The sequence below is a fragment of the Candoia aspera genome, chromosome 2 (genome assembly GCF_035149785.1).
Source record: "Candoia aspera isolate rCanAsp1 chromosome 2, rCanAsp1.hap2, whole genome shotgun sequence".
NCBI classification, from domain to species: domain Eukaryota; kingdom Metazoa; phylum Chordata; class Lepidosauria; order Squamata; family Boidae; genus Candoia; species Candoia aspera.
The window spans coordinates 234,759,876-234,774,231 of record NC_086154.1 but is presented as its reverse complement, the minus strand read 5'-3'; the positions used below and the strand labels follow the sequence as shown (position 1 = coordinate 234,774,231).

Here is a 14,356-nt window from a genome sequence, read left to right as displayed (position 1 = left end):
TAAATAATGCAAGGGAACAGGAACAGGAACAGATAGGAAAGAAAAACCACAACAGCTGGAATTTTAAGATGGAGAACAGAAGAGGCAGAGATGTAAAAGGATTCAGAATAACAAATAAAATGCAAGATTTAGATTACAGCTGTGGCTGAAACAACAAACAGGCTGATTTCCCCATTTTTGAAATGATAGAATCCAGTTGTTGCTTTGATTGCCTTAGACAAAACACAAGATCCTTGATAGCCAGAGATCGAAAGTAAAACTTTGTTGTCTTCTTTGCAGTTTTCTAATCTGAAAAATTACATTACTTGCTATATTCCATTGCCTTGCACCTGTATGTTAACCCAGCTATCTTTAATCTTACTCACCGCTATCTACTGAGGCAAATTATGTTCTCTTGTTAACATGCAACTTCTTAATGACTAATAGCCCCTTATCATATGATGTGTTTATCCTGTATAACCACCCCAAAAAAGTATTTGAAGGAAAAGCACTTCGGGGGGAAAAATTACAAGTATACTGCTTTTTTAAAAAAGGAGGAATCATTACTTCCCCTGAATGTATTCTGCAAGCTTATTCAACTTCTGATAGAACATTGGTTGTCCCAAAGATGTAACTTGGAGCAAGCTGAGCAGCACTTAATAATATGTAGAAATTTGGAAAATCACAATATTTTTGCCATAGACAAAGGACTACTAAGCAGGGTTTTTTTATTGTATTGTTAACACTTCGGGGGCAGGCAAGTTAGCTATTTAATGTAGACTTGATATTTTCTTTAACACGTGATATAAGCTTTTGGAGTTGTTACTTTCAAAGCCTCATTGATCATACTCATTAATGTTTTACAATCTTCTTCCAGTAATATTTATTTACTTACTTACTTACTTACTTACTTATTTTTCATTTTTGTGGCCCACCCAATCCAAAAACTCTGGGTACAGATTAGTGCCTAAGACAATCAAGGGTGTAGTGAAATGAAGTTGTATTGGCAGGAGGAGGATACTGTATGGACCTCAAGGGGAGCAAGTTTCACTGCAGGAAGCTGTGAACTGTGGTCCTAAGGTCACAACAAACACTCCCTATAAATGGCAATGTATTTTAACACTCGCAGACTGCTACTTATTTTAGGGAACATATGAATTCTAGCAAAAGAAAGCTTTATATCTACTTATCCTGAGTTGTGTATTAAATGGGTCTAGCAGTTTCATTTTTCTATCATTATTACATTTTATACTCTTTAAAAATTTGGGCAAAAAATTAAATCATAGATTGATTTCATGCAGACTAATCAAAGCATTTTACTATATAGTTATCACATAAGATTTTTAAAGTAGGTTATATTGTAATTACAGATTGGAATCACGCTTCTAAAAATAATCCTAGATTTACTTCAAGATATTAGTTTACTAAGGTAATGTTCTAATGATTTGTTTAAGTATTATAGTGATTTGAATTTAGGGATTTGCTTATACTTTTATGGTAATCTGCCATATACTGTATGCTACTTAATAAAACAAACATAGTTTTTATATTTATCATTATATGTTACTTATCTATTAATCAATTTAATTTCAGATTTCTAAGGTCAAAAGACTATCCAAACCAATAACAAATGTTTGAGATTAACTTAAATACTGTGGATATTAATCAAATTGATATTTCTGTTAGAAACTATTGTACCAATATTTGTGAAGACAATAACAGGGACTTCCCATTGATTATGGACTTATTTATTATTAGCATTATGCAGTAAAAGAATATTTTCATGCATCTCTAACACTCAAAAAGCATCCTAGCTATTGGACAAGGATGTTATTATTTTAAATTGTCCAGCCTCTATTGTGTGAGGCCTCAGCAAATGACAGCACCTCATCAGCCCTGGCTGATATCAGAAAGTAAATTAGGTTGAAGCTGGATTACTTCTTGGATGGAGACTGCCAGAAAATTCTAAAGTTGTAGGATTAGATCAAGAAATTAAAAAAAAAAAAATCAGAAGAGAGCAAACTGGTTCCATGCAATTGCCATGATGCTACATGGACATTTCCATGCAATCACCAGAGGGAGCTCAGCTTGAGGGAGTCTTCACCTTTATTATTATGGGAGACCACTACATTTGCCAAATTAATAAGTTGTTACTATGTTTGATTTGTATTTTACCTTTCTTCTCAAGTGTACTTTTTTCATCCTCTACACTAAATTGTTAATGTTTTCTGATTCAACTATATGGACCCTTAAGTTCCTAAAAAACATTCCTGAATTTCCAGGTTCGCAGGCACATAAACCCTGAATCAGTGAAAGTCATGAACTGTCTTTCCAATTTCAGTCTTAATATTTCAGGTATTGATTGCTCCATATCATAAGATGAACAAAAATAGTTCTTTTGCTCTCTGTCATGTATATTTCAGACTGTTTTGTCTGCTTCTCCTATCTTTTCATAGTGACTCCTCACTCTTTATTTTCACCTTGCATTTTTCCTTTAATTATTTAACAAGTAAAGCTGTACAGTCATGTAAACTGCAGGCATGGGGTCATTGTGAGGCTGCCTAGGAACCTTAAGATGCACCTAAATTTTTCCTCGCAAGTTCAGAGAGAGGCTATGAATCTAAGCTAAGAAGGAGAAATATACTTGAGTTCTCTGCCTGTACCTGAAGTTATATCTGCAGTCCTTTTAGAAATAGTCACATTAAATAGGGAAAGCAGGGAGGATTGGGAAATAAGGCATGGGAAAATTAGGGTGGTGTTGAATCTTCAGGATCCAAACCTTTTCTACTGTGCCTGAGATAATTCAGACTAGCCCTGGCTCTGGTCTAAATTCCATTGTTAGCAATTGAAAGGGAAATTAATTTTAAAAATACTAGGAAAAGTAACAAATCTCCTTCATTTCCATCTTGCCATTTTGTCATAGGTAGGGTGCTGGATTCATAACATCCTTCTGCCTTGCTCAGTTTGCCATTGTTGGAGACAGTTGTACTTCTTGTGATGCTTTTAAATCCCTATATCTTAGCTTTGTTCTATGGTACATAAAATAGGAATCTTATGCCGTAGGATTATTAAGGTGATGAATAATAAACCATGAACAAGTTACCTAATCAGAGATAGAAAGAAAATGAACATAATAAATAAAACAATGCTGAAAATTAAAATGAGCCTTTCTCTTTCCCCTCCTCCGTATTCTGGTGAGAGTACAATGATATTTACAGTTTGGAAAAAAAGCAGTTTGTGTTTCTTTTTTTATAAAAATGAACATAATCATACAATTCTCACTTGTCTGTGTTTTTTTCCACAGTACAAAGGATGATCAGTTCAGTGTTAGTATTCAGCCTCCAGTTGGAGAGTTACTTTTACCAGTAACTATGACCGAAAAAGACTTCAGGAAAGAAAGAGGTGAGAAATAAATTTAAAATTAGATAGTTTTTTGCACATCTGCAAATTGTGTAAAAGCTATTTTATTATAAAATACTGTATACATCCCAGACATCTCCAGTTCTAGTGTTACACATGGCATAATATTTCTAGAAATGACCTATGGGGCTATATACCCGTGCCATCAAAAACTTCATAATGCCCTGAAGCATCTTCTTGGACAAGCACTTCTTTTCCTTTTCCCCTCTTTCTGTCATGGGATGATTTTACTGCAAATACCGAAAAATGGTGTTAAGCCAGAGTTCTTCATTATGTCATATCATAATATCAAGCCAGAGTTCTGCTATTGAGCTATAATGGGGATCTCTGGTGTATAGAAGCCACTACTTCCACATTGACTGTATAATAGAAAATGGTGATTTTATGCTGAAATGTACACCAGCTGCCTAATATCCTCAGCTATGTTTAAAAAAGGCTTATGCACTTAGCTGCATCATTTTACACTAAAAGTTTTTTATTTTTTACAATAATAATTTAATATCATACTTTAAAAAAACCCAGAGGTGGTTAAATTGCCAAAATTTTACTTGACTTACCTGTATAAAATATATGTGAGGAGCTCTTGTGTATTAAATAAAAGTTTATTTTGAGCTGAGCTCTGCTCCTGGTAAAATATCCATGCAGCTCTCTGTTGCATGGAAATAATTTACTACTGTATTCTTCTGGAATATTTTTCAATTTCTCAGTCTACCCTACAGTCCCAGTATTTCCTGGTAGTTCCCCATCTAAATATTAACTAGGCCTGACTCTGCTTAGCTTCCAATTGCAAACATGCTCAGACAGGTTCTGCCAGCTGCTCCATATTTCATATGCTGCTTTAAATGGTTTATGTAGGGTTATATTCTCATATTGTCAGTTCCTCCAGTCTAGTATATCACACTTTTTCCCTAGAAAATCCAAAAAAGTGTGTTTTTGTTAAAGAAGTCAAGCACATCAGAATAATACTGTGGATGTCTTTCCTTCTTGCATTCAGTAGCTTGAAATAAACAATAAATAGCTTAGCAGTTATTTCACTTGGATTATTTTCATGCAGTTGATACCTGAAATTAAAAATAAGTCCAATAATTTCTTTTTTAATCTGCTGATAACTATTTGCTGTTCTTACTTTTTGCTGGCCTAAAGCCTACTTTACATGAGCCCAGCAAACCAAGGTGAGTGAGCATCTGAATTTTCTCATATTTTTTTGTGAACGACTTCCTTCCACCTTCTCAAATTGCCATCCAGCAGCATAGTTTTAAGCAAAATGGGATATTGTACTCTGTCCCTCTCCCATTCTTGTTGTATGCTTGCTTGCTTGGTGTTTGATTGAGTTTTCTATGCTTAAATGTGACTGAGAGATTTTTTTTCCCCATGGCCAGCCATTCAGAACCATGAGTGCATAAAAAGTACACTTTGAGAATAGCTGTGGCCCTCTATGGAGTTGTTGCCAAAATTCCTTTTTCTTCTGCCATTTTACTTCTGAGGTTGTTGATTATTTGTCTGAATACATCTGGCAGTTGTTTGCTATGTTTAATAGAGCAGAAAGGCTACTCTGAATAAGCTATTGGAAAATTTGTTTATATGAAGTATTTGTAAATCCATGGAAGCCTCTTGGCATTTTAGTATGGCTCTTTCTGTCTTCCTGAATTCATTCTTTGATGCAGGACTGATGCTGGGAAATTTACCACTCGTTTAAAAAGCCTTTTATGTAATATTTTCTTAGTTAAATGTTTCAGCTGTTTTATAAAATTCATAACAGTAGAAATCTCAGTTCTCAGCTTTATGTATTTTATAAATAAGATTAAGAAACCATTCAGAAAATACAGAAAAGGGAATTCTTAAGCAGAGCTGTTAAACCGGATTGTATCCAGATTTGGCCTGATGCAACTAGACTTGGAAAAGCAGGCTTCCTGAAACTCGAAACCCCCAACTACTGAATAGTATCAGTGATGCTTGCTGAATGGGGATGTTCATATTATGATGCAGGAAACATAGGAAGATATCTTAAAATCAAGCAGATTATCTTGCTTACGGGGGTTTCTGCCCATGGAAGGTTTCCCCACAGGTTTTTGGGCATCCCAGCTTCTCCTCACACCAGAGACATCCCATTTAACCATTCTTTCCAACCTCTGTGTAGCATTTCATAGAGTTGCAGAGGCTTACATGGAAAGACATACTGAAGTGTGCTATCTAGATCTGATAAGTTCCCACATCACACTTATCACGTAAAATGATATGATTGGTTTCTGTTCAGTTTGTTGCTGCAACAAGCTAGTCCATTGTGGTGTATTCAGTAAACCATAATTAAACAAGCAATGGCTTAGTGTGATAAACAAACTCAACCACTGACTAATAGAAGAATCCAGGATATATCTACTTAAAAATAACCCCTATTCCTATCAATAACTTCTGATGAAATTTGCATATATTTGTAGTCTAAATCTCTATTCAGATAGGATTCTCCTAATGTTCTGTAGTCTTTTAGGGTAAAAGGCCTTCCAAGAAAAATAATGTAATCAATATAGAATGATTTCTGAGTTTTCTTTCCTTTCTGAAGTGTCTCAGACCTTCATATCTACACATATTTCATTTCATAGTTATTCAGATCTAAAACATATTGAGATAACAGATTTATTAAAATTATTATTATTATTGGAATTATTTTTACAACAAAAAGAAACATACATGTTTACAACGTGATGTATATGATGAACTGCTGAATGTTCCTGCTTCTTAAAGTTTTTAAGTAGCCCTAAAAGATGGGAGGGGTGCACATGCTGCACATGATAGGTTTTGCTGTGCTACCTTCACAGTTTTTTGTTCCAAGTCAGAGAAACATCTTTAGGAAATTCATTCCAGTCCCTTCTAGCATAGTTTGGAACAGCAGCTGAAGTTTATCTGATTTGGCTCTCTACAATAAGTTTAAATTATGCCTGTCCTTTAGCTTATGTTTCCAGCTTCAAATATTGAGCAGTATTTATTGAGCAAATCCTTTAACAATGCCAGTGCTAATTCCTTCTGTAATATGATATGGTACAACATGTTTGCACAGTTGTCATACTGTTTTCCTTAAATATGGCAGAGTTCTTTGGGAAGAAGCCAAAGGATCTAATCTCTGTCAGTGATTTTAATATTATGTTAGTATTTTTTATAATGTCAAAGTAACTAAAAATCCTGAAACCTTTTGTGTTTCCAGCTTTATGCTATAGTTTAATTTGCTTGGATATTTGTTAGGAATGCTGTTATTACACATATTTATAATCAGATACAAGATCTGCAATTATTTTTTTCTGAAATCTAATTCTTTTCAGTGGCAATTCCTTTTTCTGGATTTTTTTAACTTTCCACTTTGGTCTAGGTGCAGCCAGTAGGTTTCATTTTTTTTTTTTTAAAGGCTGTATCTTTAAAAAGAGAGAAGAAAATCCACAAAATGTTTACTTGATTTTTATCAAGATTTATGCTTACAACATTTTCTGTCTTCCTAACAAGCAAGGTGCTAATTCTTTAAATGGTCAGGCATTCCCTATTTTCTGGCCTTTAACTACCACAAGCAATCATATTTGATGCCCCTTAATTAGAGCACCTTTTTTTCTTTTCAGGTTCTTTTCCACCTCAGCAATCGAGACAATGCATTTGCTTACCATGCTAAGTGTTCTTTTGCATGTAAATTAATCTTGATTCAGTTTACACTGTCATGCTGAGTGGTACAAATTGCCTATAACAATAAAACAGCATGAGTTAAAAATAAAGGGGAGGGGGGGTGGTAGTGGTAAGGCAGATTGAATGTGTGCCTTACTTGATAGGATGTTACTTTGCTTTATGCCAATACATTAGTCAATGATAATGAATCTTCTGTTCTGAAAAGCATGGTTTAGTTGATTTTTTTAAATTTTACTTCAATGGAGCAGTACCTTGTCTTTATAGAACAAGTTAGACAAACCATTAATGACAAGAGTGTTAAGGTTAAATATGAAGCAACGCATTCACTTCTCTGAGTGCTATCCATCTTTCCATTTACAGGAGCTTGACAAAAGTACTGGCTTTGTACAACATTTCCTTTAATTACATGGTACGGGAAAACAGGCTTTTAACATAAACATAGTTGCATTCATTTATTCAGCATTTGCTCTTCAATAGAGCTTAATGGAGAAGGTTTAAATCCTTAATGAGTACACACATCTCTCAACAGTGTTATGTCAGTCCTGTGCTTTGCTTAAAAGCAGCCTTAGATGGCTTCTATATTTTTTCAAAGCATTTTCCTAATGTCAGTTTGAAAATATCTGCAACAGAACATACAGTTCAAACTAAATTTGCTATTTTTAAAAAGGCTGGGTAATGTTAATATTTTCTTGAGTAAAGCATTTTGCTTAAAAGAAAAAAAACTTCAATATTCAAACAAGTTAAGCATGATCGTACTCTTAAATGTATTTTTCTGCTTCTGGCACTAACCGTTACTGTTTACTACCTATCTGTTTAGATACATCTGAGTGGACTTTGAGATGGGACTGGGATGTGCTTGTTCTTTCCATTTGATCCCAGTGGGCAGAGGGCACATGTGTCTCAATTCCGTGCCTGTCTGCACTAAAGTCCTGTGGCACATTAGTTATTATTGGCAAGTGTTTTCACTAGGCAGTACTCATACTTCACCTGATACACTTGAGACGGGGGGTTGACCCTGTTATGTGTCTTTATTTTGTTTCCAGTGTTCTTTTCTTTACATGTATCTTCTTAAGTTGACAATAAAAGGAAGTGCCCAGAATAATGCATTAAATCTTTTGGTGTGACTGAAAGAGCTAAATGTTGATCAAGCTTTGTAGGGGTGGGAAACTTAGCTATCACATATCTGTCTGTTTCAGTAGTCATTCAATATCTTATTGTCAGCTGCAAGGAATTATTGAAAAGTACTTAACTTCATGCAACTGTAATTCGAATAGTAGAAATAATTGGTTCTATATTTATACTGTATTCTTAAAAATTATACCGAAATCCTCTTAAAAAGAAGAGTTAAACTTTTAACAAAACCTAAATGTATTCCCAGGTGCTGTACATTGTCTTTAACATTCATTGCATTGATACTCAGCATTTACTGTTTCAGGAAGGCTGACTGGTATGAATGAAACATCCGCTACAATCTCTGTGGCACCACAGAACACTGCCTGTCTTGTGATAACGCAGAGGGTAACAAGTGTAGCAAACCTCGGTGGGGTTCCTTCTGGTGAAGATAATGTCCACAGGTAATCTCAGTGTAAAAATCCTCTCTAAAGTATAACATAGAAATTTTGTATATGGATAGGTGGCTATTTGGGAGACTCCCTTAAAGTTTGCATTCAAAGGTTTGGTCTTTAGCACACTTAAATGATACTGATTTATTACTTGTGGATGCTCAATTTTTAAATTATAGCGACTATATCCTCCAATTAACTCTAGCAATCTGTTTATAAATAACATTCCACGTGTGTGTGTGTGTGTGTGTGTGTACACATATACATACATACATACATATATTTAAAAAATCAGAGAGGATGGAAGTAAATTGTGTGTGCTTCCTGTTGACCACTCACTTCAAGAAATATCTAAACAGCTGTAACACTTAGGAATAAGAGCTACAAAGCTGTAGAAAAAGTGACATTCATATTGGGGATTTGCACCACTGTGTCATTTCTAATAGCATTTTTCTGCTATTTGCATAATTTTTCTCTAATGATAACCATTATTTCAGAATTACTGAATAATCGTTATCTGTTCCTATCATGCTTGGCTCCTATTTTAAAGCTTCCTGATGGCACTTTTTCTGCTTATGTGAGACACTTCTGTGTACTTATGAATGCATGACTGGCAGAAAATAAGAAATCAGTACTCATCAATATGCAGAGAAACAGGATGAAAACAAAATATTGCATAGGCCACTGTAAATTAACGGTCCTTATTAAACTTAGTAGATACTGTACATAATAGTATAGGACTAAATAACAAAGCTATAGAGAAAACCAGTGCATCAGCTATTTTTTAATATAATTATGTGTTAATAGAAGAAACGATCTCACCTGTAATAGTCTATTGTAGTAACAACTAAAATAAATTTATTGTAGCAAAAAGAGTTCTTTATTACAACCCAGCCCATCAGATTGTTGAGGCATTAACCTGAATTACAAGCAAATATTACTGTTGTAACTCAGGATAACAACTGATTAAGTACAGAAGGTTTGTTAGTCTTTAGGTGCTACAATATTATTTGCTTTTACTTTTTAAAGGTTTTACTAAATAATTGAGCAGAAAAATGTAAAGTTATGTAACTCTGGAAATAATGATAAAGCTGAGCTAGAATGAAGGATGGGATGGATATGAGGTTGGAAGGCATAGAAAATATTTGATAGTGGCAGGGAAGTCAAGAAAAAGAAGCGAGGGAATCTTAGGAGGGAAAATGTAGACGAAGCAAATGCCTAAGGGGAAGGAAACTGTAATAAGTAGGACCTTGGAAAATAAGCTGAAACAAGGGAAGAGTACAGACTAATCTAGGGTCTGTGAAAAAATATTCTCCTGAAGGTGTCAGGAAAAAGGATGAAGAAAAGTCAACTATAAAATAAGGTGTGGGAAGCTTGTTAAGCAGGTTCTTGCCTTAATAAGTAGAAATATTCATAATTGATTGAGCAGCATTGGTAAATCTCTTTGAGAATGGGTGTACTTTTTAAAATAATGAGTTGTATTCCAGTGTGCTATCATGCAAATATTAACAGTGCACAGTTTGAAATTCATCTGCTGGACAGAAAAACGGCATTTGATACAGCCTTTAAAAGGCAATTTAGCTTTTTCCTGAGTGTACATGGCTTTGTTCACATTTGCTGTATCATCCTATGAATGCATTTGGTGGTCATGGAACCACTGTAATACTTCTTTTGGTTCTCACCATAATCTTATAGGGAATTACAATCATGGATGTATAGTTCCTCTTCCTTACTGGGCAGTTTTTCACAGATTTGTGTCTATGTGTATTTTAAGGGCAGGTAAACATATTACATGTTTTAAAAATATCTTTGAAATTCTATGAATATTAGAAAGGACTATGAATAAATGAATTTGATTTACAGTACTTCCATTCTTAATGTTGTTAAGAGTCAGGCAGCCTACAAGATGATGATGATGATTTCATTGTACCCTGAAAAGTTTCATTACTGCCTATATATATTATCTTAGGAAACTGAAAAAGCTCATTTAATTAACATTTCTTCACCTGGCTTAAATCATAGCTCTGTTTTGGTGATGACTGATTGTGAATGTGTGGTGTGCCTGTGTACCTGGCTCCTGCTTATCTGTTCTCCCCCAAATAAAAAGAAACAGTTTCAAACCAGACTCTCTGGTTCAGACAACACATTCAGTACCTAGCATTTGGCTCCTTTTTACCACTCTGGATCTCGGGAAGAACCAATTGGGAATGAACAAGCTATGTGTCTGGTTTGCCATCCACACTAAATGCAGATACATTTTCCCATAGGCTACTAAATTCATGTTAGCACTCTGATACCCTTTTATGGCCTTATGGTGATGCAGTTAATCAAATAGGAGACATGTACAGAGATCTTCCAATTCAGATTGACACATTTCTAGGACCTGTCTTAGAATAAGAAAAGATACTGTAAAGTGCAAAGAGACCGTCAGCCCTTTGAGGTAAGCCAGGTTAGGATACACACAAAGGAACTACTGTAACTCTATTTTATTGTTACATGGTTTAATAACAGAATCTTGAAAGCCTGACAGAGTTTTCCTTTTCCTTCCTCTTATACCAAGAGAATCAAGATGGGCCAGCCTTGAGTTTCTTTCTCATCCCCTCCTCTCTTTCGGGGCTAAGCAGATGTTTCTCTAATGTAACGTCTTGTAATGTAATTCTTTTTGGAAGTTGCTTTGTACATTTTTGCAACTTTTTTTTTTACAGTTTTTGGGAAGGGTGAAGAAAAGCTCCCTTCCTGTACTGAATTTCATGCAGGTATATTGGGGATATTGTGCTTTCTATAAAAACAGATGTATAAAGACACACATTTTATTTTTAAAAATACATTTAAATGTTTCCTGTGATGTGACCCTCTTATTTATTTGGGGCAAACAAGAGCTGTATTAAAGATACAGTCTGGATGATGTCAACATTTAGTACTCTCTATGGCAACATCTTACTTGTTTATATTATGGATTAAATCAAAGAAAGTTGGGATGTACTGTATATTATTGCATAGTGGTTGTATATATTTGTTTATTTTATATTCTACAATTTTACCATAGGTTTTTTTTTTACAGTTTACAGTTTTTTATCGTTTAACTCAGTCTTTCTTATTTGGAGCAATGTATGATTTCCAGTTATCACCGTGGAAGAAAAAATAGTTTTATTGTGCAGTACACGTTTGTCAGGATTTAGCTTTTAGTATTTGAAATATGGTTCCATGGATAATCTTCACTGGGTTAAACTTCTCTGTGAACTGCTTGTGTCATGACTCTGTTGCTACTTCTTATGCTTACAGCTGTATTTTCCCTTATGGCCTTGATTTGTTGTCAGCTGTAAAGCTGGCAGTTCTCACCTCTATCTCCAGAATCTTTATGAACAAGTTAATAATCACATCCTTGGGAGATCCAGCTTGTTTACCATACTCCATTGTGAAAAATGAGTATTTTTCTCTGCTTTCTGTTCCTTCATCTGATCTTTAAGAGACTTCTTCTGTTGTCACATCACTGCTATGATTTTTCAGGAACTGTTGTTGTAGAATTTTGTCAAAAGCTTTATGGAAGTGAAACTAAATAATCTTGCCATAGCACCCCCAATTACTTACATACTAGAATAGTTCCATCTTCTAATACAGGAATTCTCAAATTTTGCCATGCTGTGGCTCTGTAAAATGATAAATGAATTTGTTTATTTCCTCTCCCCAGCCCCCCAAATAAAACTTGATTTAATGATTTAATTGGGGGTTGGCAAGAAAAGAAATATACCATTTGTTCAAAGATCTAGCTTTCATCATGCTTTCTTCACCGCTTACTTTCATCCCCAATACTGGTAGATTGGATATTGTTATCTTTTCTCTTACAGCCAGCAAAACTTTTTTCTATTTTCTTTTTTTTAACATAATTTTTATTGAAGAATTTTTTAACGAAGTAAAAATCATAAAAGAAAATAAAGATAATAAAGAAAAACAGTAAATAGTGAAAAGAGAAAAGGAAAGGAAAGGAAAGATAAAAGAAAAATTATAAAAAAGTGGCTTCCAATCTTCTTGACAGTGGTCTCCCTCTCTCTCTAAAGTTACATTATAATTTCTTTCTTTCCATAAGCTACCCTTTCTAATCTTCAAACCCATAAATCACAAGTTCATTTTTCTTTTTTTTCAGCAAAAAGTCCATTAGTGGTTTCCAGTCACAGATAACTGTAGTTGTTGATCTTTCTCTAATCAAACAAGTTAATTTTGCCATCTCTGCTAGTTCTGTCATCTTCACCAACCATTCCTCCGTTGTGGGTATTTCAGAGTCTTTCCATTTTTGTGCATATAATAGTCTCACAGCAGTTGTTTGTTGTTTATTCGTTTAGTCGCTTCCGACTCTTCGTGACTTCATGGACCAGCCCACGCCAGAGCTTCCTGTTGGTCGTCAACACCCCCAGCTCCCCCAGGGACGAGTCCGTCACCTCTAGAATATCATCCATCCACCTTGCCCTTGGTCGGCCCCTCTTCCTTTTGCCCTCCACTCTCCCCAGCATCAGCATCTTCTCCAGGGTATCCTGTCTTCTCATTATGTGGCCAAAGTATTTCAGTTTTGCCTTTAATATCATTCCCTCAAGTGAGCAGTCTGGCTTTATTTCCCGGAGTATGGACTGGTTTGATCTTCTTGCAGTCCAAGGCACTCTCAGAATTTTCCTCCAACACCACAGTTCCAAAGCATCGATCTTCCTTCTCTCAGCCTTCCTTATGGTCCAGCTCTCGCAGCCATATGATACTATGGGGAACACCATTGCTTTAACTGTGCGGACCTTTGTTGTCAGTGTGATGTCTCTGCTCTTAACTATTTTATCGAGATTTGTCATTGCTCTTCTCCCAAGGATTAAGCGTCTTCTGATTTCCTGACTGCAGTCAGCATCCGCAGTAATCTTCGCACCTAGAAATACAAAGTCTTTCACTGCTTCTACATTTTCTCCCTCTATTTGCCAGTTATCAATCAAGCTGGTTGCCATAATCTTGGTTGTTGTTTTTTTGAGGTTTAGCTGCAAGCCAGCTTTTGCACTTTCTTCTTTCACCTTCATCATAAGGCTCCTCAGTTCCTCTTCGCTTTCAGCCATCAAAGTGGTATCATCTACATGTTTCTTCCAGCGATTTTAACTCCAGCCTTGGATTCCTCAAGCCCACCATGTCGCATGATGTGTTCTGCATACAAGTTGAATAGGTAGGGTGAGAGTATACAGCCCTGCCGTACTCCTTTCCCAATCTTAAACCAGTCCGTTGTTCCATGGTCTGTTCTTACTGTTGCTACTTGGTCGTTATACAGATTCTTCAGGAGGCATACAAGATGACTTGGTATCCCCATACCACTAAGAACTTGCCACAATTTGTTATGGTCCACACAGTCAAAGGCTTTAGAATAGTCAATAAAACAGAAATAGATGTTTTTCTGAAACTCCCTGGCTTTTTCCTTTATCCAGCGGATATTGGCAATTTGGTCCCTAGTTCCTCTGCCTTTTCTAAACCCAGCTTGTACATCTGGCAATTCTCGCTCCATGAATTGCTGAAGTCTACCTTGCAGGATCTTGAGCATTACCTTACTGGCATGTGAAATGAGTGCCACTGTTCGATAGTTTGAACATTCTTTAGTGTTTCCCTTTTTTGGTATGGGGATATAAGTTGATTTTTTCCAATCTGATGGCCATTCTTGTGTTTTCCAAATTTGCTGGCATATAGCATGCATTACCTTGACAGCATCATCTTGCAAGATTTTG

At 35.4% G+C, this 14,356-nt stretch overlaps 1 protein-coding gene across 1 annotated transcript in view; it reads left to right on the top strand.

Annotated features, from left to right (window-relative positions):
• Window positions 1-14,356, top strand: part of AP3B1 (adaptor related protein complex 3 subunit beta 1) — a 199,117-nt gene that overhangs the window by 168,494 nt on the left and 16,267 nt on the right. The window contains exons 25-26 of the mRNA XM_063295553.1: window positions 3,284-3,381; window positions 8,495-8,633. Coding sequence (XP_063151623.1) covers window positions 3,284-3,381; window positions 8,495-8,633 — 237 coding nt within the window. The remainder of the gene's footprint in view (window positions 1-3,283; window positions 3,382-8,494; window positions 8,634-14,356) is intronic.